The sequence below is a fragment of the Physeter macrocephalus genome, chromosome 20 (genome assembly GCF_002837175.3).
Source record: "Physeter macrocephalus isolate SW-GA chromosome 20, ASM283717v5, whole genome shotgun sequence".
NCBI lineage: Eukaryota > Metazoa > Chordata > Mammalia > Artiodactyla > Physeteridae > Physeter > Physeter macrocephalus.
Genome location: NC_041233.1, coordinates 8,118,292 through 8,145,869, shown reverse-complemented (window position 1 = coordinate 8,145,869; position 27,578 = coordinate 8,118,292). Strand labels below are relative to the sequence as shown.

Here is a 27,578-nt window from a genome sequence, read left to right as displayed (position 1 = left end):
TCTGGCTGCACTGCTGGTACGGAAGGGTAAAGAGGCTTATAGGGCAGGGGAGGAGCTGAAGATGGTGAAAGGGTGTGGGGCTTGGGTCCTCTGTCTGGGGCTTGTGTTCCTCCACAGATGCCACTAGAGAGGGTTTTTGTGTAGCCTGAATGGGTCCCAGCCAGCAAGGTTCCCTAACATAGGACTTGAGTAGCTCCAGGTTCTCTCTTAGGGCCATAAAAGCCTGAACATAAGGAACTTCTGTTCATTTAGATGTCTAACTGTAGGATGTTATGTATTATAGTTGAGGCTTCTATTTTCTGGTCAGGCCTCATAGTCCTGGTACGAGGGGCCAGGCTGTGTTACAAAAGAAAGCAAGTTCTTTTCACTTTAAACAATCTAGAGGAAACTTGTTCTAGGGACTCAGAATGTACCTGAGGGCTCGGTCCTTGGGGATGGAGGAGGTGTTTCCCATCATTCCTTCAGGGAGAAGATGCTCCCGTAACAGAGAGAAGCGCTAGTGTTAGGAGGTCCCGTGGGAATTCCTGAAGACAGGACTGGTTCCAGGTGTCCCTGTCCACCTAGTCCCTTCGACACTAGCCACAATGGGGGTTAGCTACTCCCCTATACGGCGGTCCTGCTGGCCCCAGCATCCTGGGGCCTGTGCCTATCGTGGTGTCTGCGGTACCCGGGATGAGTGACCGTCCTGAAGGCTTCTCTATAGATTCTGTGGCCAACGATTAATCTCTGTGTTCTGGGGTATGTACTTCTAGAACAGACATCCTCATAGTTCTAGGACCTATTTAGGTTACAGCTTTTTTTCCCTAAGAGGGTGGTAGATTTCTGGAAACAGGCACTGGCCATTAAGGGAGGTGGTTTGTGAAAAAGCCTCTCTTTTTCCTTCCCTTTGGTGGGCAGCACCCCCGGGCCTTGGTGCTACCCTGCCCCCCCCCCAAATGCTCCATGCAGCGGGCCGCGCCACCAGGCGTGGGGGGGATATGGTGGCCCAAGGTGGAGGCACTGTGTCTGCACTTGGTGGGATGGAGGGCCCGACAGCCCTGCGAGAACACACTCCCCATCACACAACTCAGGGGAGGCAAGCATGGCAAACGGGGGTCATGTGTCCCTGGGGCGCGGCCATGCACGCATCGCGCCCCCAGCATGAACTGCCCCGTGCCCACAGTGTGAGTTGGGGGCGGGGATGGATCCCGCTTGCGTGGCGGACCGTGGAGGGGGCTGGCCGAATGCAGGGCGCCGTGCAGAGGCGAGTGGAGAAGGATGGCAGCCCAGACGCAGGCCCACCGCCGCTGGTTCCAACCGCACGGGGCAGGACTGTCCCCCTTCCCAACACCAGGGGTTATGTACACAGACCACCCACGGCACAAGGGAGCTCCCGAAGGGACCGAAACAGCCATGGGCACGGTGTGAACTCTCTTACAGTCTGAGTAAGGCTGCATTTTATACTTCCACACAATTGAACCCGATGACAGCTAATTAAATGGTGGATAAGGCAAACCCAGAGGGCAAAGCTCCTATGGTTTGGGTCCCTAGCTGCCTGTGAGAATGCTTGGAAACTTTTCCTGACATGCCTTGCGAGTAATGAGAGGTATAAGGCCTAACGGCAAGGTTGGAAAATGCCTGGCAGATTCTCTTTCCCCATTTCCAGCAGAGTAAGGCATGAAATAAGAATGGAAAGTAAAAGATAGGGACACAGAGACAAGGATAGTCAGGCATAGGTGGACCGATAATACGCCTATAAGGGTAGCTGCAGGGAGTGGGTGAAATAAGAATGGAAAGTAAAAGATAGGGACACAGAGACAAGGATAGTCAGGGATAGGTGGACCGATAATAAGCCTATAAGGGTAGCTGCAGGGAGTGGGTGGTGTTATGCTTTTAACTGTGTGCCTAAAAACGTTGGCCGGAAATTGCCTTGAGGTGGGCGGACAGACCTATCGTCTTTCTAGTCCACTGCACTACCCAGTCATCCGGACGAGAGTCTTCCAGTGGCGAGTGCCCTAGTGGCTTTTAGATGCTCGACTCCTGCCCACATCTTTGCAACAACAGGTCCGAAAATGGGACAGACAATAAGAGAGGGAGAGAGAGAGAGAGGGAGGGAATGGAGCGGGGGAGAAATGAATGGCAGGAAGCAAGGCAGCGCCTCTCAAGCGCAAGGGAGGCGAGAGGCTGAGGCTTACCGACTTCCCCTGGCTGTCTCGCCGAAGATGATACTGGCGGCTAATTTCTTGTCTCGTCGCAGAAGGAATTCAGGGACAAGGCGGGAGGTCGGGAAAGTAAAGCAAGGGTTTATTTAAGCGATTGTATGCTCCCTAGGGGAGAGCAGCCAGGCTCGGGTGAGTAGCTGCCCTGAGTTTCTTTGGGAAACTTGTTACGTGGATGTAGAAATGAAGAGGTGGAATATTCATTTGGGAGGGAGAGGTTTGGGGGTTGTTTTCCCTGATTTTCATCAGCCGCACCTTCCTGATGGGAGGAAGGATTTTGGTCCTTATTTAGCCTTGATTGGGAGGATCGTGACATCGGTGCATGATGAGAACATCTTATATACAAGGCTAATTTTATTGTAATGAGGGCAGTGACCAAAAGGTTACAATGGACACCAGAGATTCCCGCCTTTTCCCACCTTTCTTTGTCTGCCTTCAGAACACTTGTCACCCCAAAATGTGTGGTTTCCTGTCGGTCTGGAAGTTCCTACTTTTCTTTGTCTACCCAAGGACCCCTGCTGTTAGGTGTGTGGTCCCTGCCATTTGGCCATTGCCTGCCTTGCCCTGCTCCTGTCTAGCTAACTGCCTGCTTTAGCTGTTTATCTTATGGAGTAAGATCAAGAGATGTTTCCAAAGAAAAGAAGTGGGGTAGGAATAGATGAAATAAGAAAGGGAGAAAAATGGCTGTGAGAGTGGAAGCAGAGACATGAAGATATGATATTATGATACTCTTTGTGACTGAATACTTGAAAATTTCTGAGGGGATTACATTTCTTGAGTTTGAGTTAGGCAGCCCTGAGCTTAATCAGAGAAGCAGAGAGTCCCAGAGTGTTTGTAATTCATGCAATATTTCCCAGGAGATTTAATAATAATGCCAACGCAGAAAATCTGCCCCTTCCCCTTTGAGGCCTTGAGATGGAAACGAAGAGGTACCCTCCTCCTCTGTCGGCCACTGACAGCACCAGTGACAGTTTCTAAAGTGACCAGCTCTGCTCCTTTAGTCTTCCTCCAACACTGATGGCCAAAGTCCACGAGTGGAAGGAAGCTTCCTTTCCTGAATTCAGCCTTTCTCTGCTTCTCCCTGAGCACTTGTCTGTCACCGACCAGGGCTCTAAAGCCAGCAGCAATCAATCAGGAGAGTCTACAAGAATCTGCAGAATCCAGGGGACAACTAGGAATTTGTTCTCTCACCTCTCACCTGTACTGTTGTTGCATGTCAACTCTGACTTTGGCATTATGAACAGAAGACCTGAATCTGTCAGACTTCATGTCCCAGAAGAATATCTGTGTGCTTCCTCTGAAGTGTTTTGTGGCAAAGGGGAATGTGGTCTTGGATGTTGTGTGGAGCTGACCTCATTTATTTTATCCAGACTCCTCAGAACATGAGGTCACCTCCTTGAGCAGAAGTGAGGATTCCCACAGCACAGGCAAATTGACTCCTTCACCCCAATAAAAATGTTACTGAGAGGTTTAGTATGAGCCTCCCCAGAATGTGCCACTTTGGCATGTGGGTTACTTTGAGCTGAAGTCAGTCAAGCCTCAGAAGACTCAGGAAGAGCTTTGTACCTCCTCCTTAAGTGTCTAAAAGAATTCAGATACAAGACCTGGTCCAGGAAGAGAAGCATCACCAGGGATAACTAGAGAGAGTGTGAGCTGGTGTGGGAAGCTGGGGGGAGCCCAGCAGGGCCTGTTTGTTTTACCTGGCACGGCAAAAACTTGTTTACCAGATATTTGCTCTTGCCACCGTCCTGTGAATTGTCTTTCTTCCCTTTGAAGGCCCAGACCCCACTCTCTTCTCCTGAGCTCAGGATGGCGCATAAGCCTCAGTTGCCTCACTGCTGGGAGCCTCTCATGTCTTTGTGGGGTGCACGTACATAAAACAATTGTTTTTCTCCTGTGAACCTGTCTTATGTCCGTTTAACCTGCCAAAGAACCTAGAAAGGAAGAAGGGCAAAGTTTTTCAAGACAAATGCAAAATCTAAGTACCACAGCTGTGATGTTGTGCCAATGGGCTGAAAAATGACAGTAGATACCCAGCACTGCCCTTGGTACACGGTAGATGTTCAATTAGCATTGGAACGTTTCATATATCACTTACTGGTGTGCCAGTCCTCTTCCAGATTAAGACAGAAAATGAGTCCCTATTGTTGCATGGAAATGGATTTGCCCTGAGTAAGGAAGAGCTTCCTAAAATGAAAGCTGATTAAAAATTAAAATGATTTGGGAGATAGATAGATAGTGATTTTTCTGTTATTGGTGGTTTCCAAGAAATCTGGATGACCCCAAGACAAGGAAATGACAGGGGTGGAGCTAGGTGATTCAAAATGCTCCATAGCTCTGAGGTTCCGTAATCATAAAAGCAGAAAACTTGCTTAGCTACAGGGACGTATGACAGGCCTTAAGGCAGTGCTGGGATTGCCCTAGACACACACAACGTAAAAGCTCAAGGCTTTCAAGGCTTTTTGATGCACCCCAGTTATAAGTGAAATGGAGAAAGAGGGTGAGAAAGTTAAATAGTTTAATCAGAGCAGTTTTACAATTCTAAAATCAACAAGCAGACCTTGTAATAAAAGAGCTCCAATATTTGCAAAATGACCTTGCTTCCATTCTGAATCTCTTTTTTATTTGTAAAGATTCGCATTACATTTAAAAGGACTCAAAATGGAGCGATTGATATATTATTATCCGTGTTTTTTGATGCAACTGATGAAATCCCTGAATGGATATTGCTTCAGCTTTGATATTAAAAAAATGGCCTGATAAGAAGTCCTTAATCCACAACTGATCACAGGTGGCCGAAAGAAAGAGAAAAACCCAAAACTACTGTCAAGTTCATAATGTATCACATTGTTGGTGGATGACACTGGCTCCAAATATACAGTTAAGCCCACGACACTTTATTACTATGAATATAATTATCATGAAAGTTCTTTCACGTGGATCAACTTGCTTCTCAAGGTTTTCTTGGTTCGTTTAAACTTGCATAATAAACATGCAATGGATTATTTCTTTTGAAAGTGTATTTTTTGCAGTCTTTTTGTTTTCATACAAAGATTTCATAAAGTTGCAATATTGCATCAGAGCATTACCAAAATAAGGGCAGGAGCACAGGGGCAGGGGAAATGGGAATCTGGATGAATGAGAAGAACCTCCTCTCATCCTGAGACAGGCCACCCGTCTTTTTCAAAAATGTGCACGCAAACTGCTTTTCTTACCCTCCCCCACCAAAGAAAAGCATGAAAGAAAAAAAAAAACCCTCACAAAAATCAATCTAACTAAGAAAAAAAGTCGACATAAAGAAAATAAAGATGTTTTTTCATGCACATATCTTCTGCATAGCTCAACCCACATATAGTAAGGCACTATTTCCCTTCGTAACTGGTGTCCACGGCAATCTGGTATGTGCTACAGTGCTCTGTGACCATTAGAGAGTTCCTTTCTGGATGGTGAAATAAAGAGGCCGGATGAGTGTGGCTGCCACGCTTCTCTGTGCAAGTCCCATAGTGCAAGCTGATTTCCAGGAGTCTCAGAAGGAAATCTGTGTGTGTAATGATTGAGAGTCTCCAGAATGGTTTTCTTTCCAAAGTTCCTATTTTGTCCTTGTATGAATTTAGATTATTCTTCAGTCATTAGTCTCAAAGAAAATACACTAGGTGGGGGAAAAAGCACAGTCAAGTCTTCAGAAACACAGCTTCACTGCTCCGAGAAAGCATATAACGCTGGCAATTCAGAAAATCAGCAGATGTTTCCGAGGGAACAGAGAGAGAGAGTCTAGAAACAGAAGAACAGAGACAAAGACAGAGCGAGCGTGTGTGTGTGTTTTTGTTTTCGGAGGTGATCTGGGACAGGAGATTAATTTAGCTGGTCTTCGTACTGTTTCCGGAAACAATCTCCAGCCGGGAAAAATTCCCAGCACCTTTCTTGATACATCTTCCAAACATAAGATTCCTGTAAAAGTAAAGGCAATGTGTTAAGAACATGTCTTTCCCTAGGATCTCTGTGTTACCACAAACATAAGATAGAAACTCAAATTTGTTATTTTATATACATATATATATCACATATGTATAATGGTGTATTACACATAGTTATAATCCCAAATTCATTTAGATAGTTCCTAACTATACCAGGTCTTATTTATTTCTACTACAAAATAATCAATCTTCATCCTGACTGTAATATAATAATGATAAAAACCTATTTGTGATATATGATTTTGAGGGTTCCTTAAAACTATTATTTTTGTTTAATTGTACCATTCAAATTCAAACTATTAACAATGGCAGGTGAATATTTGTGGAGGGAGAATTTCAAATAGCTCGGGCAGACCCTTAAACATTTAATATGCAATTATTTATTTATTTTAATTAAAAAAATTGAAGTATAGTTGATTTACAGTGTTGTTAGTTTCAGGTGTACAGCTAAGTGGTTTAGTTATACACATATATTTTTTTCTCAGATTATTTTCCCTTATAGGTTATTATAAAATATTGAGAATAGTTCCCTGTGCTATACAGTAGGTATTTGTTGCTATCTATTTTATATATATAGTAGTGTGTGTATGTTAATCACAAACTCCTAATTTATCCCTTCCACTCCTTTCCTCTTTGGTAACCATAGATATGTTTTCTATGTCTGTGGCTCTATTTCTGTTTTGTATATAAATTTATCTGTCTCATTTTATTTTTGGTTCCACATATAAGAGATATCATATGATTTTTGTCTTTGTCTGACTTACTTAACTTAGTATCAGAATCTCTAGGTCCATTTATGTTGCTGCAAAAAGCATTATTTCATAATTTTTTATGCCCAAGTAATATTCCATTGTGCGTGTGTGTGTGTGTGTGTGTGTGTGTGTGTGTGTGTGTGTATATCACATCTTCTGTATCCACTCATTTGTCAGTGGAGATTTAGGTTGTTTCAATGTCTTGGCTATTGTAAATAGTGCTGTAATGAACATTGGGTTACACGTATCTTTTCAAATTAATGGTTTTCTCCAGATATATACCCAGGAGTGGAATTGCAGGATCATATGGTAGCTCTATTGTTAGTTTTTTAAGGATCCTCCATACTGTTCTCCATAGTGGCTGTACCCATTTACAATCCCACCAACAGTGCAGGAGGGTTCCTTTTTCTCCACACCCTCTCAGCATTTATTATTTGTAGACTTCTTGATGACAGCCATTCTGACAGGTGTGAGGTGATACCTCATTGTAGTTTTGATTTCCAGTTCTCTAATAATTAGCAATGCTGAGCATCTTTTCATGTGCTTTTTGGCTATCTGTATGTCTTCTTTAGAGAAACGCCTATTTAGGTCTTCTGCCCATTTTTGATTGGGTTGGTGGTTTTTTTGATATTAAGGTATAGGAGTTGTTTGTATATTTTGGAGATGAATCCTTTGTCAGTTGCATCATTTGCAAATATTTACTCCCAGTCTGTACGTTTTCTTTCCATTTTGTTTATGGCTTCCTTTGCTATTCAAAAGTTGTTAAGTTTAGTTAGGTCCCACTTGTTTATTTTGGTTTTTATTTCCATTACACTAGGAGACAGATCCAAAAAGATATTGCTGTGATTTATGTCAAAGAGTGTTCTGCCTATGTTTTCTTCTAGGAGTTACACAGTATCCAGGCTTAAATTTAGGTCTTTAATCCATTTTGAGTTTATTTTTGTGTGTGGTGTTAGGCAGTGTTCTAATTTCATTCTTTTACATGTAGCTGTCCAGTTTTCCCAGCAGCACTTATTGAAGAGACTGTCTTTTCTCCATTGTATAGTGTATCTCCTTTGTTGTAAACTAATTGACCAAAGGTGCGTTGGTTTATTTCTGGGATTTCTTTTTTTTTAATGGTATTGGAGTATATAGTTGCTTTACAATGTTGTGTTAGTTTCTGCTGTACAGCAAAGTGAATTTTATTGATTTATTTATATATATATATATATACAAATGAATATAATTACTATGAATATAATTATCATGTATATATATATATATATACATATATATATATATATATATATTATATATATATATACATATATATATATATATATATATATGTATATATATATCTCCCCTCTTTTTTAGATTTCCTTCCCATTTAGGTTACCATGGAGCATGGAGTAGAGTTCCCTGTGTTACACAGTAGGTTCTCATTGGTTCTCATTAGTTATCTATTATATACATAGTAGTGTATATGTGTCAAGCCTAATCTCTCAGTTCATCCCACCCTCCCTTCCCCCTTGATATCCATAAGTTTGTTCCCTACATCTGTGTCTCTATTTCTGCTTTGCAAATAAGTTCATCTGTACCATTTTTCTAGATTCCATGTATAAGTGATATTCCATGATATTTTTTCTTTTTCTGATTTACTTCACTCTGTATGATAGTCTCTAGGTCTATCCACGTCTCTGCAAATGGCACTATTTCGTTCCTTTTTATGGCTGAGTAATATTCCATTGTATATATATGTTCCACATCTTTATCCATTCCTCTGCTGATGGACATTTAGGTTGCTTCCACATCCTGGCTATTGTAAATAGTGCTGCAGTGAATATTGGGGTGCATGTATCTTTCTGAATTATGGTTTTCTCGGGGTATATGCCCAGGAGTGGGTTTGCTGGGTCATACGGTAGTTCAATTTTTAGTTTTTTCATGGACCTCCATACCATTCTCCATAGCGGCTGTACCAATTCACATTCGCACCAACAGTGTAGGAGGGTCCCCTTTTCTCCACATCCTCTCCAGCATTTATTGTTTATAGAGTTTTTTGATGATGGCCATTCTGACCGTTGGGAGGTGATACCTCATTGTAGTTTTGATTTGCATTTCTCTAATAATTGGTGATGTTGAGCATCTTTTCATGTGCCTTTAGGCCATCTGTATGTCTTCTTTGGAGAAATGTCTATTTAGGTCTTCCACCCATTTTTTGATTGGGTTGTTTGTTTTTTTGATATTCAGCTGCATGAGCTGTTTGTGTATTTTGGAGATTAATCCCTTGTCGGTTGCTTCATTTGCAAATATTTTCTCCCATTCTGAGGGTTGTCTTTTCATTTTGTTTATGGTTTCCTTTGCTGTGAAAAAGCTTTTAAATTTAATTAGGTCCCATTTGTTTATTTTTGTTTTTATTTTCATTACTCTAGGAGGTGTTATCTAAAAAGATCTTGCTGTGATTTATGTCAAAGAGTGTTCTGCCTCTGTTTTCCTCTAGGAGTTGCATAGTATCCGGCCTTACATTTAGGTCTTTAATCTATTTTGAGTTTATTCTTGTGTATGGTGTTAGGTAGTGTTCTACTTTCATTCTTTTACATGTAGCTGTCCAGTTTTCCCAGTACCACTTGTTGAAGAGACTGTCTTTTCTCCATTGCATATTCTTGCCTCCTTAATCATCGATTAGTTGACCATAGGTGTGTGGGTTTATCTCTGGACTTTCTATCCTGTTCCATTGATCTATATTTCTGTTTTTGTGCCAGTACCGTACTGTCTTGATTATTGTAGCTTTGTAGTGTAGACTGAAGTCAGGGAGCCTGATTCCTCCAGTTCCATCTTTCTTTCTCAAGAGTGCTTTGACTATTTGGGGTCTTTTGTGTCACCATACAAATTTAAAAAATTTTTGTTCTAGTTCTTTGAAAATGCCATTGGTAATTTGATAGGGATTACACTGAATCTCTAGATTGCCTTGGGTAGTTTATTCATTTTTTAAAAAATTTATTTATTTTTGCTGCGCTGGGTCTTCATTGATTCACGCAGGCTTTCTCTAGTTGCGGCGAGCAGGGGCTGCTCTTCATTGTGGTGCGTGGGCCTCTCATTGCGGTGGTCTCTCCTGTTGCAGAGCACAGGCTCTAGGTGCACTGGCTTAAGTAGTTGTGGCTCGCAGGCTCCAGAGCACAGGCTCAGTAGTTGTGGCGCACGGGCCTAGTTGCATTGCGGTATGTGGGATCTTCCTGGACCAGGGCTCAAACCCACGTCCCCTGTGCTGGCAGGTGGACTCCTAACCACTGCACCACTAGGGAAGCCTGGTTTATTCATTCTGACAATATTGATTCTTCCAACCCAAGAACATGGTATATTTTTCCATCATTTTGTGCCATCTTGGTTTCTTTCATCAGCATCTTATAGTTTTCGAAGTACAGGTCTTTGCCTCCTTAGGTAGGTTTATTCCTAGGTATTTTATTCTTTTTGAGGCGATGGTAAATGGGATTGTTTCCTTTGTTTGTTTTTGTCCTTATGAAATTCTTTTATTTTTAACTTTTTATTAGAGTGTAGTTGATTTACAATATTGTTTCCACAAGTGAATCAATTATACATATATCCATTCTTTTTTAGATTCTTTTCCATATAGGTCACTACAGGGTTTTGAGTAGAGTTCCCTGTGCTATACAGTAAGTCCTTGTTGATTATCTATTTTACATATAGTAGTGTGTATATGTCAATCCCAATCTCCCAATTTATCCCTCCCCCCTTCCCCCCTGGTAACCATAAATTTGTTTTTTACATCTGTGACTCTATTTCTGTTTTGTAAATAAGTTCATTTGACCCATTTTCTTAGATTCCACATATATATGCGATATCATATGATATTTGTCTTTGTCTTACTTCACTCAGTATGACAATCTCTAGGTCCATGCATGTTGCTGCAAATAGCATTATTCCATTCTTTTTTATGGCTGAGTAATATTCCACTGTATGTATGTACCACATCTTCTTTACCCATTCCTTTGTCAATGGACATTTAGGTAATGGGATTATTTCCTAATTTCTCTTTCTGATTATTTGTTGTTAGTGTGTAGAAATGCAACAGACTTCTGTGTGTTAACTTTGTATCCTGCAACTTTACTGAATTCCTTGACTGTCCAGTTGTCCCAGCACCACTTATTGAAGAGACTGTCCTTTCTCCATTGTATATTGTTGCCTCCTTAATCATCGATTAGTTGACCATAGGTGTGTGGGTTTATCTCTGGACTTTCTATCCTGTTCCATTGATCTATATTTCTGTTTTTGTGCCAGTACCGTACTGTCTTGATTATTGTAGCTTTGTAGTGTAGACTGAAGTCAGGGAGCCTGATTCCTCCAGTTCCATCTTTCTTTCTCAAGAGTGCTTTGACTATTTGGGGTCTTTTGTGTCACCATACAAATTTAAAAAATTTTTGTTCTAGTTCTTTGAAAATGCCATTGGTAATTTGATAGGGATTACACTGAATCTCTAGATTGCCTTGGGTAGTTTATTCATTTTTTAAAAAATTTATTTATTTTTGCTGCGCTGGGTCTTCATTGATTCACGCAGGCTTTCTCTAGTTGCGGCGAGCAGGGGCTGCTCTTCATTGTGGTGCGTGGGCCTCTCATTGCGGTGGTCTCTCCTGTTGCAGAGCACAGGCTCTAGGTGCACTGGCTTAAGTAGTTGTGGCTCGCAGGCTCCAGAGCACAGGCTCAGTAGTTGTGGCGCACGGGCCTAGTTGCATTGCGGTATGTGGGATCTTCCTGGACCAGGGCTCAAACCCACGTCCCCTGTGCTGGCAGGTGGACTCCTAACCACTGCACCACTAGGGAAGCCTGGTTTATTCATTCTGACAATATTGATTCTTCCAACCCAAGAACATGGTATATTTTTCCATCATTTTGTGCCATCTTGGTTTCTTTCATCAGCATCTTATAGTTTTCGAAGTACAGGTCTTTGCCTCCTTAGGTAGGTTTATTCCTAGGTATTTTATTCTTTTTGAGGCGATGGTAAATGGGATTGTTTCCTTTGTTTGTTTTTGTCCTTATGAAATTCTTTTATTTTTAACTTTTTATTAGAGTGTAGTTGATTTACAATATTGTTTCCACAAGTGAATCAATTATACATATATCCATTCTTTTTTAGATTCTTTTCCATATAGGTCACTACAGGGTTTTGAGTAGAGTTCCCTGTGCTATACAGTAAGTCCTTGTTGATTATCTATTTTACATATAGTAGTGTGTATATGTCAATCCCAATCTCCCAATTTATCCCTCCCCCCTTCCCCCCTGGTAACCATAAATTTGTTTTTTACATCTGTGACTCTATTTCTGTTTTGTAAATAAGTTCATTTGACCCATTTTCTTAGATTCCACATATATATGCGATATCATATGATATTTGTCTTTGTCTTACTTCACTCAGTATGACAATCTCTAGGTCCATGCATGTTGCTGCAAATAGCATTATTCCATTCTTTTTTATGGCTGAGTAATATTCCACTGTATGTATGTACCACATCTTCTTTACCCATTCCTTTGTCAATGGACATTTAGGTAATGGGATTATTTCCTAATTTCTCTTTCTGATTATTTGTTGTTAGTGTGTAGAAATGCAACAGACTTCTGTGTGTTAACTTTGTATCCTGCAACTTTACTGAATTCCTTGATGAACTCTAGTAGTTTTCTGATAGCATTGTTAAGATTTTTTATGTGTAGTATCACATCATTTACAAACAGTGACAGTTTTACTTTTTTTCCAATTTGAATTCCTTTTATTGCTTTTTCTTCTCTGATTGCTGGGGCTAGGACTGCCAAAACAACATAGAGTAAAAGTGGTGAGAGTGGACATCCTTGTCTTGTTCCTGATCTTAGAATAAATGCTTTTAGGTTTTCACCATTGAGTGTGATGTTAGCTGTGGATTTGTCATATGTGGGCTTTATTATGTTGAGGTAGGTTCCCTCTGTGCCTACTTTCTGGAGTGTTTTTGTCATAAATGGATGTTGACTTTTATCAAAAGCTTTTTCTGCATCTATTGAGATGATCATATGGTCTCTCTCCTTTAATTTGTTAATATGGTGTATTACACTGATTGATTTGGGGATGTTGAAAAACCCTTGCATCACTGGGATAAATTCCACTCAATCATGGTGTATGATCCTTTTAATGTATTGTTGGATTCGGTTTGCTAGTGTTTTGTTGAGGATTTTTGTGTCTATGTTCATCAGTAACATTGGCCTGTAATTTTTTTGGTGGTATCTTTGTCTGGTATTGGTATCAGGGTGATGGTGGCCTCATAGAATGAGTCTGAAACTGTTTCTTCCTCTGCAATTTTTTGGATTAGTTTCAGAATAGGTGTTAACTCTTCTCTAAATGTTTGGTAGAATTCTGCTGTGAAGCCATCTGGTCCTGGACTTTTGTTTTTTGGGAGTTTTTAAATCACAGGTTCAATTCTAGTACTTGTAATTGGTCTGTTCCTATTTCTGTTTACTCCTTGTACCTTTCTAAGAAGCTGTCCATTTCTTCTAGGTTGTCCATTTATTAGCATATAGTTCTTGTATTAGTCTCTTATGGTCCTTTGTGTTCGTGTGGTTTCCTACGTAACATCTCCCTTTTCATTTCTAGTTTTATTGATTTGGGTGCCCTCCCTTTTTTCCTTGATGAATCTGGCTAAAGGTTTATTCATTATTCAGTTTTGTTTATCTTTTGAAGGAAGCAGCTTTTAGTTTCATTGATCTTTTCTATTGTTTCCTTTGTCTCTATTTCATTTATTTCTGCTCTGATCTTTATGATTGTTTTCCTTCTACTAACTGAGGTTTGTTTGTTCTTTCTGGAGTTGATTTAGGTGTAAGGTTGGGTTGTTTATTTGAGATTATTTTTTTGGTTCTTGAGCCTATATGGCTGTAACTATGAAGTTTACATGGCTATACAATTCTCTCTTAGAACTGTTTTTGCTGCATCCCATAGGTTTTGGAACCTTGTGTTTTCACTGTCATTTGTCTAGGTATTTTTTAATTTCCCCTTTGATTTCTTCAGTGATCCATTGGTTGGTGGTAGCATAGTTTCAGTATCACTATTTGTGACTGGTCTGTTCATATGTTCTATTTCTTGCTGGTGCAGTCTTGGAATGTTGTACCTTTCTAAGAATTTGTCCATTTCTTCCCGGTTCTCCCTTTTATTGGCATATATTGCTTGTACTAGTCTCTTATGATCCTTTGTATTTCTGTGGTGTCCATTCTGACTTCTCCTTTCTCATTTCCAATTTTATTGATTTGAGTTCTCTCCCTTTTCTTCTTGATGAATCTGGGTAAAGGTTTATTTTATCTTCTCAAAGAACCAGCTTTTAGTTTCATTGATCTTTGCTATTGTTTCCTTTGTGTCTATTTCATTTATTTCTGCTCTGATCTTGATATCTGTCCTATTAAATTTGGGTTTTGTTTGTTCCTCTTTCTCTGGTTGCTTTAGGTATAAGGTTAGGATGTTTGAGATTTTTCTTATTTCCTGAGGTTAGACTGTATTGCTATAAACTTCCTTCTTAGAACTGCTTTTGCTGCATCCCATAGTTTTTGCGTTGTCAAGTTTTCATTGTCATTTGTTTCTAGGTATTTTTTTAAAATTTCCTCTTTGATTTCTTCAGTGATCCATTGGTTGTTTAGTAACATATTGTTTAGCCTCCATGTGTTTGTGTGTTTTACAGTTTTATTCCTATAATTGATTGATTTCTAATCTCATAGCATTGTGGTCACAAAGGATGCTTGATATGATTTCAGTTTTCTTACATTTACTGAGGCTTGCTTTTTAGCCCAGCATGAGATCTATTCTAGAGAATGTTACATGTGCACTTGTAAAGAATGTGTATTCTGCTGCTTTCGGATGGAATGCTCTATAAATATCAATGAAGTCCATCTGGTCTTATGTGTCATTTAAGGCCTGTGTTTCCTTATTGACTGTCTGGATGATCTGTCCATTGATGTAAGTGGGGTGTTAAAAATCACCCATTAATATTGTGTTACTGTCAATTACTCCTTTTATGTCTGTTAACATTTCCTTCTACATTGAGGTGCTCCTGTGTTGGGTGCATATATATTTACAATGGTTGTATCTTCTTCTTGGATTATTCCTTTGATCACTATTTATTTTGTGTCATTTGTCTTTCATAGCAGTCTTTATTTTAAACTCTATTTTGTCTAATCTGAGTATTGCTATTCTTTATTTCCATTTACATGGAATACCTTTTTCCATCCCCTCACTTTCAATCTGTATGTGTCCCTAGATCTGAAGTGGGTCTCTTGTACACAGAATTTATATGGGTCCTGTTTTTGTATCCATTCACCCAGTCTGTATACTTTGGTTGGAGCATTTAATCCATTTACATTTATGGAAATTATCAATATATATATTTTTATTGCCATTTTGTTAATTGTTTTGGATTTGTTTTTGTTGGTCTTTTCTTCCTTTTCTATTTTGTTCTGTCTTGGGATTTGATGACCATCCTTAGTGTTGTGTTTGAATTCCTTTTTTCATGTGTGTATATCAATTATAGATTTTTGATTTGTGGTTACCATGAGGTTTTGATATAGCAGTCTATATATATACTTGATTGTTTTAAGTTGCTGATCTCCTAATTTCAAATGCATTTCAAATATCCTACATTTGTACTCTCCTCCTCTCACGATTACTGGTTTAGTTATCCTATTTGTGTATGAAGGATTTCCTACCTTTACTGTATGTTTGCCTTACAGGTGAGCTTTCCCATTTTGTAATTTTTTTTCTAGTTGTTGCCTTTTCCTTTCTGCCTAGAGAAGTTCTTTTAGCACTTGCTATAAAGCTGACTTGTTGGTGCTGAATTCTCTTAACTTTTGCTTGTCTGTAAAGCTTTTGATTTGTTTTGATATCTCCATCAAATCTGAATGAGAGCCTTGCTGTGTAGAGCATTCATGATTGTAGGTTTTTCCCTTTCATTACTTTAAATATATTATGGCACTCCCTTCTGGCCTGCAGTTTCTGCTGAAAAATCAACTGATACTATTATGGGGAATCCTTTGTATGTTATTTGTTGCTTTCCCATTGTTGCTTTTAATATTTTTCTTTAATTTTTGTCAATTTTATTATTGTGTGTCTTGGTGTGTTCCCGCTTGGGTTAATCCTGCCTGTATTTCTTGGACTTAGATGACTGTTTCCTTTCCCATGGTAGGGAATTTTTCAGCTATTATCTCTTCAAATATCTTCTCAGGCCTTTCCTCTCTCTCCCTTCTGGGACCCCTATAATGTGAATGTTGGTGCCTTTGACATTGTCCCAGAGGCTGCTTAAACTGTCCTCATTTCTTTTCATTCTTTATTCAGTTTTGAAACAGTGATTTCCACCACTCTATGTTCCAGCTCACTTATCCATTCTTCTGCCTCATTTATTCTGCTATCAATTCCTTCTGCTGTATTTCTCATTTCACTTATTGTATTGTTCAACTGTTTGGTTGTTTTTTATATTTTCTAACTAACTAACTCTTTGTTTAAAACTTCCTGTTACTTCTCACTCTGTGCATCCATTCTTTTCCTGAGTTCTTGGATCTTTATGAGCATTGCTCTCAACTCTTTCTCAGGTAGATTGCCTAGCTCCATGTCCCTTAGTTGTTCTTCTGGGGTTTTATCTTGTTCCTTCGTCTGGAACATATTCCTCTGCCATCTCATTTGTCTTAATTTCTATTTGTATTTTTATGTATGTGGAAGGTCAGTTATGTTTCTTGACCTTGGAGAAGTGGCCCTCTGTAGGGGATGTCCTATGTGTCCCAGCAGTACACTCCCCTCTCATCACCAAGGGCCGGGGACCAGGTGGTCCCAGGGTAGTTTCTGACCTGTGTTTACAGACTCAGTTCCACAGCATGGAGGCGATTGTAGTTTTCTTTCTTCCTTCTGGTGTCTGCCCCCTGGTGGGTGAGGCTTGTGTGGGCTTCCTGGTGGGAGGAACTGGTGTCTCCCCACTGGTGGGTGGAGCTGGGTCTTGGCCCTCTGGTGGGCTGGCCATGTAAGGGGCGTGTCTAGAGGTGGCTGTGGACTCGGGAAGTCTTTAGGCAGCCTGTCTGCTGATGGGTGGGTCTGTGTTCCCACCCTGTTGGTGGTTTGGGTGTTGGGTGGAGCCAGGTCTTGGTGCCATAATGGCGGCCTCTGGGAGAGCTCAGGCCAATGAATCCACTGGTGTCCTTGTTCCCAGAGTGAGCCACACCTGCTTCCCCAGGAGACCCTCCAAGACCAGCAGGTAAGTCTGGCCCAGGCTCCTATGAAGTCACTGCTCTTGCCCTGGGTCCTGAGGTACAAAGACCTTGTGTGTGCCCTCCAAGAGTGGCATCTCTGTTTTGCACAGATCTTTGGAGCTCCTGCACTCAAGCCCTGCTGGCTTCAAAGTCAAGTGCTCTGGGGTGGTGGTGTGGGGGTCCTCCTCCTGATGCCAGACCCCAACGCTGGGGAGCTTGATATGGGGCTCAGAACTCTCACTCCTGTGGGAGAAGTTCTGCAATATAATTAATTATTCTCCAGTGTGTGGGTTGCCCACCTGGGGCAGGTATAGGATTTAATTATATTGCAAGTGCACCCCTTATACTGTCTCGTTGTGGTTTCTTCTTTGTCTTTGGATGTAGAATATCTTTTTTGGTAGGTTCCAATCTTTTTTTACCGATGGTTGTTTAGCATTCAGTTGTGATTTTGGTGTGCTTCTGAGAGGAGGTGAGCTCAAGGTCCTTCTACTCTGCCATCTTGTCCCAGGATATGCAATTATTTTTAAATGACCGTAATACTATTGAATGAAGTTCATTTGAAATCATCTGCTATCTGATTAAGCAATCAAGTATATTATAATTATCAAAACCCAAACTCAGCATTTTCAGCTAATAAATGTGCAATTCTAATTTTACTTTTTCTACTACAGCAATCTTTGCATACTCATCCAGGATAACAGGGATTTTATACTAAGATACCATGACTAATATCTGAAAGTAATTCCAATATTAATGTTTAATGTACACATTCCAAAATGCAGAGATTCTTTTAGATGATGTATGGTCACTGTTTACCTACCTGTCCTGTGTGCTCTGTTTCATCTTTGTTTATGAGATACATCAGAAAAAACCTACAGATACAGAGAGAGTAATCAGAAATGGATTGTATGGAAATATCAGCATTAAAAGATACTTCTGATTCTGCTATGGACTAACTTCATGGCAGAGGAAATAAATGGGTCAAACCTTCAGGGCCAAAAAAAAAAAAAAATGCCATGGGCACCAAAAGCTTAATCAATCAGCTTTTAAAATATTTTTTTCAAAGGAGCTATATATAATGTGTTCACAGATCAAGTTATACCTCTTGGGAGCTGCGTTATACCAGCTTCAGTGCCAGACCCTACCTGCAACTGTTTCCACATTCACTCATGGAGCAGGAATTGCAATCCTCATTTGGAAAACCGAGAATTAAAAAGGTTCAATAACTTGTCTAATATTGCATACCTGTGAATTCCAAAACCCACTTAAAAAAAAATTGCTACAGTGCTACTCTATATCTTTTCTGTTTGTTAGATATTAAAATCAGGTTAGAAACGGATTAAGAAATAATATTGTACTGAAGGAGAGTTTTGGCTAGTCTCAAGTAACAGCCAGATTTCTACGTATTAAAAAAAAAAATACAACATTTAACTGTTTCCAGTGGTGCCTAAAGAGGTCTATCTATGGTTCTTCAGAAAAGAAAAATGAAGATTCACGTATCTCTAGGGAGCAGCTAGAGAATTCCTGTTCGGAATGGAGAACATGCCAAAGCTCTCTGAGAGGCTTGGTACATATTCTGCTCATCCTTTCCACCTTTTCATTTCATGTTCTAGAAGGTATTGTTCACGTGGAGGGCTGCAACTTCATTTCCTAAGTCAACCTACTCTTGAGGGAAAAGAAGCACTAGCTGTGGGTCTTTCCCTCCGAGAGGTATAAGAAGCCTGAAGCCAATGGTAAAGAGAGGGCCTCTCTGTCCTGTTTCTCCAGCTTGCTGAGGTGGAGGATGCCTGGCTATCAGGAGAGGTAGGGGAGTCTGAGTCAGGCACACTCACAGATAATTGGCCAAGTTGTGTTCCTGTAAAGTGTGGGTTTCAAAGCCATGGGGCACGGTGTCAAAGTAATCATTGCCTATCCCACAGATGAAGCACTTGGTCTAGAAGACAAAGGCAGTATTCAAAGGTGAGAGTTCAGAAAGCAAAACAAAAGGAAAACACAACTCACCACTCAGGGGCGGCGACTTGGTTTATTCGGTCTACGTAAAAGATCACCCCAGAAGACTGTGCCAGGCACCTGAGTATCAATTTAACTGTTGCCACCACTACATCTTGCCGTGGGGTTTAAATGACATAGGAACCAACGGCAAGAAGTAACAGAGGCAGAAAGAAGAGAACAAGATGATGGCCAAAAAGCAAAGCAATGTCTTCTTTTCTCCAGCCTAAGTGAACACACCCAGGCTTGGTGATCACTCTTGTTCATTACACTGGCTCAAGTTATCCAGGTAGGACTCAATGTGTCCTCAACTGAAACCACAAACTTGGTATCTATCGTAGCCAAGTCTGATGACCAAGCTGGTGGAGCGGGGAAGGCACAAATTCCTTCCATCTGGGGAGGACCAAACCAAACACCAAGCTGTGACGTGGTGAATGAACGGTTCAGAGAAGGTCCGCCACATGCCAGGCATCATGCTAGGCACACAACCAATATACACGTACTGGGATGACAGTCCACTCTAGAAACAGGACACCTGCTCTCTCCGCTGCCCTCCCATCCCATCCATCTCTCTCCACCCGCTAGGTCTGCCATCTGCAGGCCTGGTACCCAAAACCCAGGGAGAAGCAGGCCTTGCATTTTATCATTAGCATCTCCTGTGTATCAACTCAAATGAATTCAATAATTATTGTCCTCATGTGGCTCCAGACGCTCATCTTCCCTGCAAATTAGAAGCTGTTTCATACCGTTAGAGGCATGTTTATGATGCCCTAGATGCGAGAGCCTAGAATCAAGATGATTAAGGTAATTTATAATCCTCCCTGCCTTACTGATCAACAGCTGCTGACAGCAGAAAGGCTCCATTCAGCAATCCAGTCTGTACACCATTCAGTGTCTCTTAACTAAACAGGTTCCCACTGAACAGCTTTCCCCAGGAAACTGCCCTTCCTCTTTTGTTACCTCTCTCGGTCACTCTGTGTGTAACTGAGCCACCATGCTTCTTTCTAGAGGCTCATGCGGGATGGAACCTCTGTAACATCCCCGCTTGCTCCAAACTCTTCATCCTCTGCATCTGGCCAATCACCAAGTTCTTTTCATGCCAAAGTAAAGTACTGCTTGAATCCATGTGGCCCCTGCATCCTCAGTGGCACTTCTTTAGCAAAAGCCTCATCATCTCCTACCTAGAAAATGCTGACAGCTGCTTCCCTGTCCCTGGGTGTGCCTGTGTCGAGCTCACTCCCCCTATTTTAATCCATAGTTATCTTTTGAAAATGTAAAATCGGATCACCTCGCTGCCCCGCTTAAAACCCTTTTCTTGCTTCCCAGCCTGTAAGTCACACTGTAAATTTCTCAAATGCATAATTAGGCTCTTAATTAGCTGGGCTTCTTCTCTAGCCCCATTACTAGAAAGTAATGCTTCATCCGGAACCAGTTACGCTTCCAAGAAAAAAAATCTGCTTATCAAATTCCCTAAAATCAGAGTCTTGGTATATAGAACGTCAGGCGGTGACATTTTCCCAGAATCCAATGTGAATGGTACCCCTGGTGACGGGCATGGTGGGGCACGTCGGGGTGGGGAGGTGGCCTAAAACTGGCCTGCACGTGCTCTCTCTCTCAAATCCACACCTCTGCAATCTTCCAGCCTCAGCTTGGGCATCCCTTCTTTTAAGTACGCCCTGATCATACAAGAGGAAATTAGACACCAGCCCCAGAGACCCCGGCACTCAGGGTTTCCTCCTATAAAGGGCTCATCACACTGCTCACTGCTCATGATATCCTCTTATTTGTCAGCGGATCCACCAATTTTGAATGAATGGTCTCCCCCTCCTGGAGGGGCAGATGGCGCCATACTACTGTTTGCATGTACCTGGAGCCAGCCCACCACACAGCCTAGCAACAGCGCTCAACTACGTGTATTGCCTGAATCAAAAACAGGCCAATGAAGCCATGCATTGTTCATGTCCCCCCACCCCTTCTCCCATAGTCGTCATTCTCTGATAAAAGACTGGGGACAGGCAGTGTCCACAACAACAAAAACGCAGTCAGAAACGGAGAGACTCACCTCCATGTCTTCTTTGACCTGTTCCTGTTGGTCTCTTAGTTCCCCAAAAGCATCGATAATTAAACCTAGTGTTCAGTAAAGACGGGATTTAATCTATCAACCAGAGAAGGATGATGAAATTCACAGCCCCTTGGCTAAGCCTCCCAAGGAAAGGGACCATGACACTGAGAGATGCTCAGAGCTTGGCAGAAGATGTGAGCGCACACCAGATACTCCTATGAGGGCAGCAGCGTTCTCTCTTTGGGGGGCAGACATACATGCAGTTCCCAGGGCACGTACATACTGCCTGAAAAGGGGTTTAAAAAGGAAGTGACAGCGGGGAAAAACCTTGGGTTACCTTGGCATCAATAAATGGTATGTTACTACCTGCTTCACGCCAAGAAGGAGCAATGGAGATTTATGGTCATAAAGTACAGAAAATGCCACTAATAAGGTTTTCAAGTGCTAATTTGCACATCAAACATGCCCATATTAACTGTGAGGAATTTGCCTCAAATCATTTTTTTCACAAGTTCGCCATCAAAAAACTTTCCGTAACGTTATTAACTGCAGCAATCAGCAACTAACGGCTTCCTGCTGCTTTGTTCCCTTTTCTCCTGTGACTTGCCGGGCTGTACGTTTTCTTCCAAGTGTTTTATATGACTTTGCCCTCTTCTAAACACATTATTGTTACACTCAATAAAGACATAAAGGAAGGGTTATGAATCCTTTAAACGTGTTCCTGTACTTTACTGAAAAAAGGGTATCAATTTTTGCCTGTGGAATTTAGAGGATAATGTCCCATTTATAGACATTTAATTCAAGCTAGGATAAATGTGTAAGCAGAAGAAGACAACATGAGTGATTTTTCTGAGGGGAAAAAAAAGTTACCTTGGAACAAAAGGAGAGGAAAAAACTACCAGCTCCAAGTTCCCTTGGAGTAAAAGGAAGATCGAATGGGTCAACATGGCACAGTGGTTGCACGTGACAGCTCTGGGTCCAGACCCTGAGCCTTTGGATTCCAGCCCTGACACTTTTCAGCTGTACACTTCAGCCAAGTTACTTAGACTTACTATGGCTCAGTTTCTTCAAATGTGAAGAACAACATTCTGCTCCCAGGGCACACGGAACAGACATCATTTTTAAAGACATCTTTTCAATAACCCATGGCTTACAGCTTTATATAATTTCCATGTGATAGACCCAAAGAGGCTAAATGGCTCACCCACCACTAGTTGTAAAGGTCCTCAGTGGCAGAGCAGGAAATCAGACCCAGGAAAGTGCTCTTTCCATTCTGTTATTTGAAAGGAGGCCAAAGAAACCTGTATCCATCTCCCCGCTAGAGCAGGGTCCCTTGCTTCTTTGTTTTTCCCTCTACAGATTTCCAATGAAGAAACACTGAACGGAAGAGTTCTATTTGGCTTTTCTAGGAAACACCTGACATTCTTACCCTGTCTTTAATATTAGCTTCAACAATATGTAGGTCAAATTCTAGATCTTCTTGAGGATGATGCTTACCTTGTATTATGGCCAAGAGAATGACAATTACAAAGAAGAAGAAGGTGATGTCAAAGATGATTCGATAGATCTCATATTCATCGCCGGCTGGGTCTTCGATTTCATCACCGATACCCCCTCCAGCACGTACCCCGACATACATGTGGAACATATAGCACTGGAAAAGAGAGGAATGGCTTCACTTCCTGGAGGATCACTGCCCATTTTTATACTCAACACACCTAAGATTATCTCTCTTGTTCCTAATCTTCAGTGTGGAAATGATGAACATCGTTGCCTTCTGCATCACCTCTTTTTGTTCCAGTATTTGTAATTGTGATGCAAACACTTGGCTCTTACTTTCTGCTGTCTTTTAAACAAAACTCTGTGCTGTGTACTCTGCTTAGCACCTGTCATACTTTGTAGGAAATGAAGAATACCTCACTAGCATCAGGCATAAGGTTATCCCATTAAGATCACAGTAAGGGCCACAAAACTATATTTAATTGCACTGTTCAGTTTTTTGTGAGCATAACAGACAAAGGAATGGGGAAGTAAAAGTCCACTGTATAACTGGATGGAATGTTAGAAATGAAGTGAGGAAAAAACCAGACTTAACACTTACCATCCTTTCATCTATCACATTGGAATATAATGTGAAAATTTTTTAACTCTAATGTCTAGAATAAAGAAAAATGAGAGAGGCAGGGAAGAAATAGCAGCTCATTGTTTAAACTCTGAAACTTTAAAGCAACCGACAACATGTACAGCTGCAGTGTCCATTGCCAAAAAAGAGGGGTTCAGTAAAGCGCTTTGGGGTAGGGTTTCTCAGCCTCAAAACCATTAACATTTTAGGCCAGATAATTCTTTGCTGTGAGGTCTGTCTTACGCACTGTAGCATAAGTTAGAAGGCTCTCTGGCCTCTACTCACTAGATGCCAGTAGCGCCCCACCCCACAGACAATCAAAAATGTCTGCAGACATTGCCAAGTGTCCTCTGGGGGGGCCAACATCAGGACCACTGGATTAAGCATCGAGGGTTTTATCTTTATTTAGGATAAGTCCACACTCTCCATTCCAGGCCCTCTGATTTAGCCATGCTTCCCCTCTCTAAGTTGATCTTTTACGGCTCCCAAGCACCGCCCTCTCCTCTACCCATGCCTCCTCCAAATACAATATTCCTGATTCTAGATCTTTGCCTGCATAGTCTCCTTATCTTGCAATATTCTTTCCCATTTGTATCCCATTAGAACCTCCTCATCCTTCAGAACCTCAGTGAATAATCCTTCTTCCATGAGGCCTCCTCAGACTGTTTGAGACACTCTCATTTACCCAACTGATGTCACCCATCAATGCAAAACAAAAAACTCACTGTCTGCTGTAACCCTAACGAACGGGGCAAAGACCTCAAAACAGCATCTTCACTCAGTGAGACACCACACTCCTCTGGTTTCTGACATTTCTGGTCATTCCTTCTCCGCCCCCTTGGCTGGTTCTTCCTCATCTCCCTATCGCTTCATGAACTAATGCCCAGGATTGGGTTCTCTGACTTTCTGTTTCTTTTAGGGCACTCCCTTGGGGAACTTGCCCAGTTTCATGCTTAAATATCATCTGTGCTAATTACTTCAAAAAATTTCTGTTTACACCTTGGGTCTCTTTCCTGAATTCCAGACTTGTATCTCCAACTTATTTTTCATTTGATGTTTTATGACCTATCTCACTCCGCTAGAATTAGTCCCATTATAAGAAGAATTACTTGGGTTACTACTCTATCATCAGTGCCTAAATAATGTCCAGCACATGATAGGTACTCAAAAAGCACTTGTGGGATGACTGAGGAGTGAAAAGTTATGACTGGTCAGCTGTTCTCATGGAGAACGGCTCAAAGAGACCTCAGATTCTCAGGTCATTTTAACGAGCATAAAGTTCAGGCAAAGAATAGGCAGCAAGATGACACCAAAATGCTCATAGTTCAACAGCTAATTACTGATAGGAAACTTTCTGTATTCTGCATCTAAGTCAGATGCCTGGAATTTAATGAACAGAATTAAATAAAGGTTGGGTCACTTAGGCAATAGCAGTGAAAGCAAAAATAAACGAATGGCATCTAATCAAACTTAGAAGCTTTTGCACAGCAAAGGGAACCATAAGCAAAACATGGACTGGCAGAAAATATCTGCAAATCATGTGACTGATAAGGGCTTAATTTCCAAAATATACAAACAGCTCATACAATTCAATAAGGATAAAACAAACCACCCAATCGAATAATGGGCAGAAGACCTAAATAGACATTTCTCCAAAGACAACATACAGCTGGCCAAAAGGCACATGGAAAGATGCTCATCATCACCAATTATTAGAGAAATGCATAGCAAAACTACAGTGGGGTACCACCTCACACTGGTCAGAATAGCCATCATTAAAAACATCTATCAATACAAATAACAAATGCTGGAGAGGGTGTGGAGAAAAGGGAACCCTCCTACACTGTTGGTGGGAATGTAAATTTGTACAACCATTATGGAGAACAGCATGGAGGTTCCTTAAAAAACTAAAAATAGAGTTGCCATATGATCCAGCAATTCCACTCCTGAGCATATATCCAGACAAAACTGTAATTCGTACAGATACATGCATCCCCGTGTTCACTGCAGCACTATTTACAATAGCCAAGACATGGAAATAACCTAAAAGTCCATTGACGGATAAATATGACACAAATGAACACATCTACAAAACAGAAACAGACTCACAGACATAGAGAACAGACTTGTGGTTGCCAAGGCTGGGGGAGTTGGAGGAGGGATGGATTGGGAGTTTGGGGTTAGCAGATGCAAACTATTATCTATAGGATGGATAAACAACAAGGTCCTACTGTATCGCACAGGGAATTATATTCAATATCCTGTGATAAACCGTAATGGAAAAGAATACAAAAAGAATATATACATATGTATAACGGAATCACTTTGCTGTACAGCAAAAATTAATGCAACATTGTGAATCAACTATACTTCAATAAAATTAAAAAAAAAAAAAAGATTGGGTCACTCAGAAAAGAGGTTGGTCAGTCTGGGACGCAATAAGCAAAGAGCATCACCCCAGAACTGTTCTGGAACCCAGGGAAGGGGTCTCTCTTACAGAGAGGCCAGGATAGTCCTTTTTCACAGACAGCCTGATGAGACCAACGGTGCCTAAACTTAATCCTGCATCCACATCTCCTGGAGGCTTAAACATTCTGGATTCCTGGTACCACGTACTGAATCAATCTTTAGAAATAAAAATTTGAAGACATTTTAAAAAAGCCCTCAGGACACGGCATTAATTTCTTAGAACTGTTTGTTTAAAACGGTGCTTGAAACTGTTAATGGTGGATCTGTGGGTAGAGAAAGTTTTATTTTCCCTGTATATTCTTGCATATTGTTGGAATTAGTTTTTACCACATGCATTTCTTATTTTTATTAAGAAAAATTGGGGGTTATTATGTTTTTCTCCAAATCTGTCCACACATGTGATTAACTGTGGCTACAGGAAATAGAATTATTATTGCAACTGCCTACTCTTTACTTAGTGAACTAACATAGGCCATCCTTTCCTGGATTTCCCATTCTTAGCTTTGTTTGTAATCCTCCCCCTACCCCCTTTGGCTGGTGACTTAATTTGGACAATCTACCTGGCTGTGGTCTGGCATTTCTCCATGTCAAATTCTGGCCCTTTGACTCCCCACACTAATGGCCATAGTGGGCCAACAGTGGATCACTGCAGTTCCCTGTTCAGGTCCTAGAATGCCCTAGCTCTCCAAGCCCGCTTATTTGACATGTATGTAACTAAGATGGTCTAGCTAATTCCTCTTGCTAATTCCTGCTGACCAAGACTTTTGGATTATAATTTGGCTCCCCACATCGAGTTTTTCTATAGAGAAGAAACTATCAACTTGTTGCTTGAACTGTTAATGAGTGGAATGTTGGTATTCTGACTGATACATCTGACTCTTAGGACTGATACATCTGACTCTTAGGAGTCTGGTTAATGTAAGTCTGTCCTCAGGCAAATGATTCACTTTTACCTTCTAGACATTAAAGTTGAAAACAAGACCATGGAATGAGGCTAAATTACCAAAGTAAATGTCTCCTTCTTTTTAGATCTCTCGTCAGCCACTTGGCCTCTCTTGGCAATGTCTGCATCTCACTGCTCGCCTTCTTTCTATGATAGCACTAAGAACTTGGAGGAGGGGATTCCACCATATTTCATTAAAATGAAATATGGTCATGCTGTGAAAAGAAAGGTAGAGTTTTGTGGATGTGCTTAGTTAGGCTTAATAAGATACCAAAGTGAAAAAGAATAAAATGCACAGTTCACCGGGGGGATTTTGATATTGATTTTCCCAACCTTCTCTTTCGTTATCAGTTCTCACCAGAAGTAGCAGGGCCATGGCTGCTGTGGTGGAGTAGGAGGAAATGTGGTGACCAGCCACTCATAGGAGGCGGCAGGCTGTCCGATTACCGTTCTGCGCCTGAAAAGGTTAAGTCCTTTCATCTACCTTCCTTTTCAGAGAATCAGATTCAACCTGATAATAAGAGCTGGAGGAGCAATGCTGGGCAGCAAAAAGGTACACTGCTTTCTTCAGAGAACCTGAGTAATGAGGGAGGAAGGCGCCCGGTGCTACAGAAATGGGGACAGGGCAGTTGCTAATTCTCAAGATTTAATATTCTGTGACTTTCCCCCCATCCACCTCCTAAACTGACACATTCTGGGGTTAATCATTGTTTATGTTGCCTTGAGGGGACACTGAAGAGTGGACTGGTGAAGAGCCTTGTAAGATCTTTACCTTGGCAAAAAAAAAAAAAAAAAGGCGGGTGTGGGGAGAGAAAAAGACACAGGGAGAGAAAAAGAGATCG

General features: G+C 41.2%; 1 protein-coding gene across 1 annotated transcript in view; it reads right to left on the bottom strand.

Annotated features, from left to right (window-relative positions):
* Window positions 1-4,888: 4,888 nt before the first annotated feature.
* Window positions 4,889-27,578, bottom strand: part of RYR2 (ryanodine receptor 2) — a 564,826-nt gene continuing 542,136 nt past the window's right edge. Inside the window, exons 101-105 of the mRNA XM_055081210.1 lie at window positions 22,700-22,856; window positions 21,203-21,267; window positions 18,984-19,084; window positions 17,972-18,023; window positions 4,889-6,146 (exon numbers count right to left, since the gene is read on the bottom strand). Of these exons, the coding sequence (XP_054937185.1) occupies window positions 6,051-6,146; window positions 17,972-18,023; window positions 18,984-19,084; window positions 21,203-21,267; window positions 22,700-22,856 (471 nt within the window). The 3' untranslated portion in view covers window positions 4,889-6,050. The remainder of the gene's footprint in view (window positions 6,147-17,971; window positions 18,024-18,983; window positions 19,085-21,202; window positions 21,268-22,699; window positions 22,857-27,578) is intronic.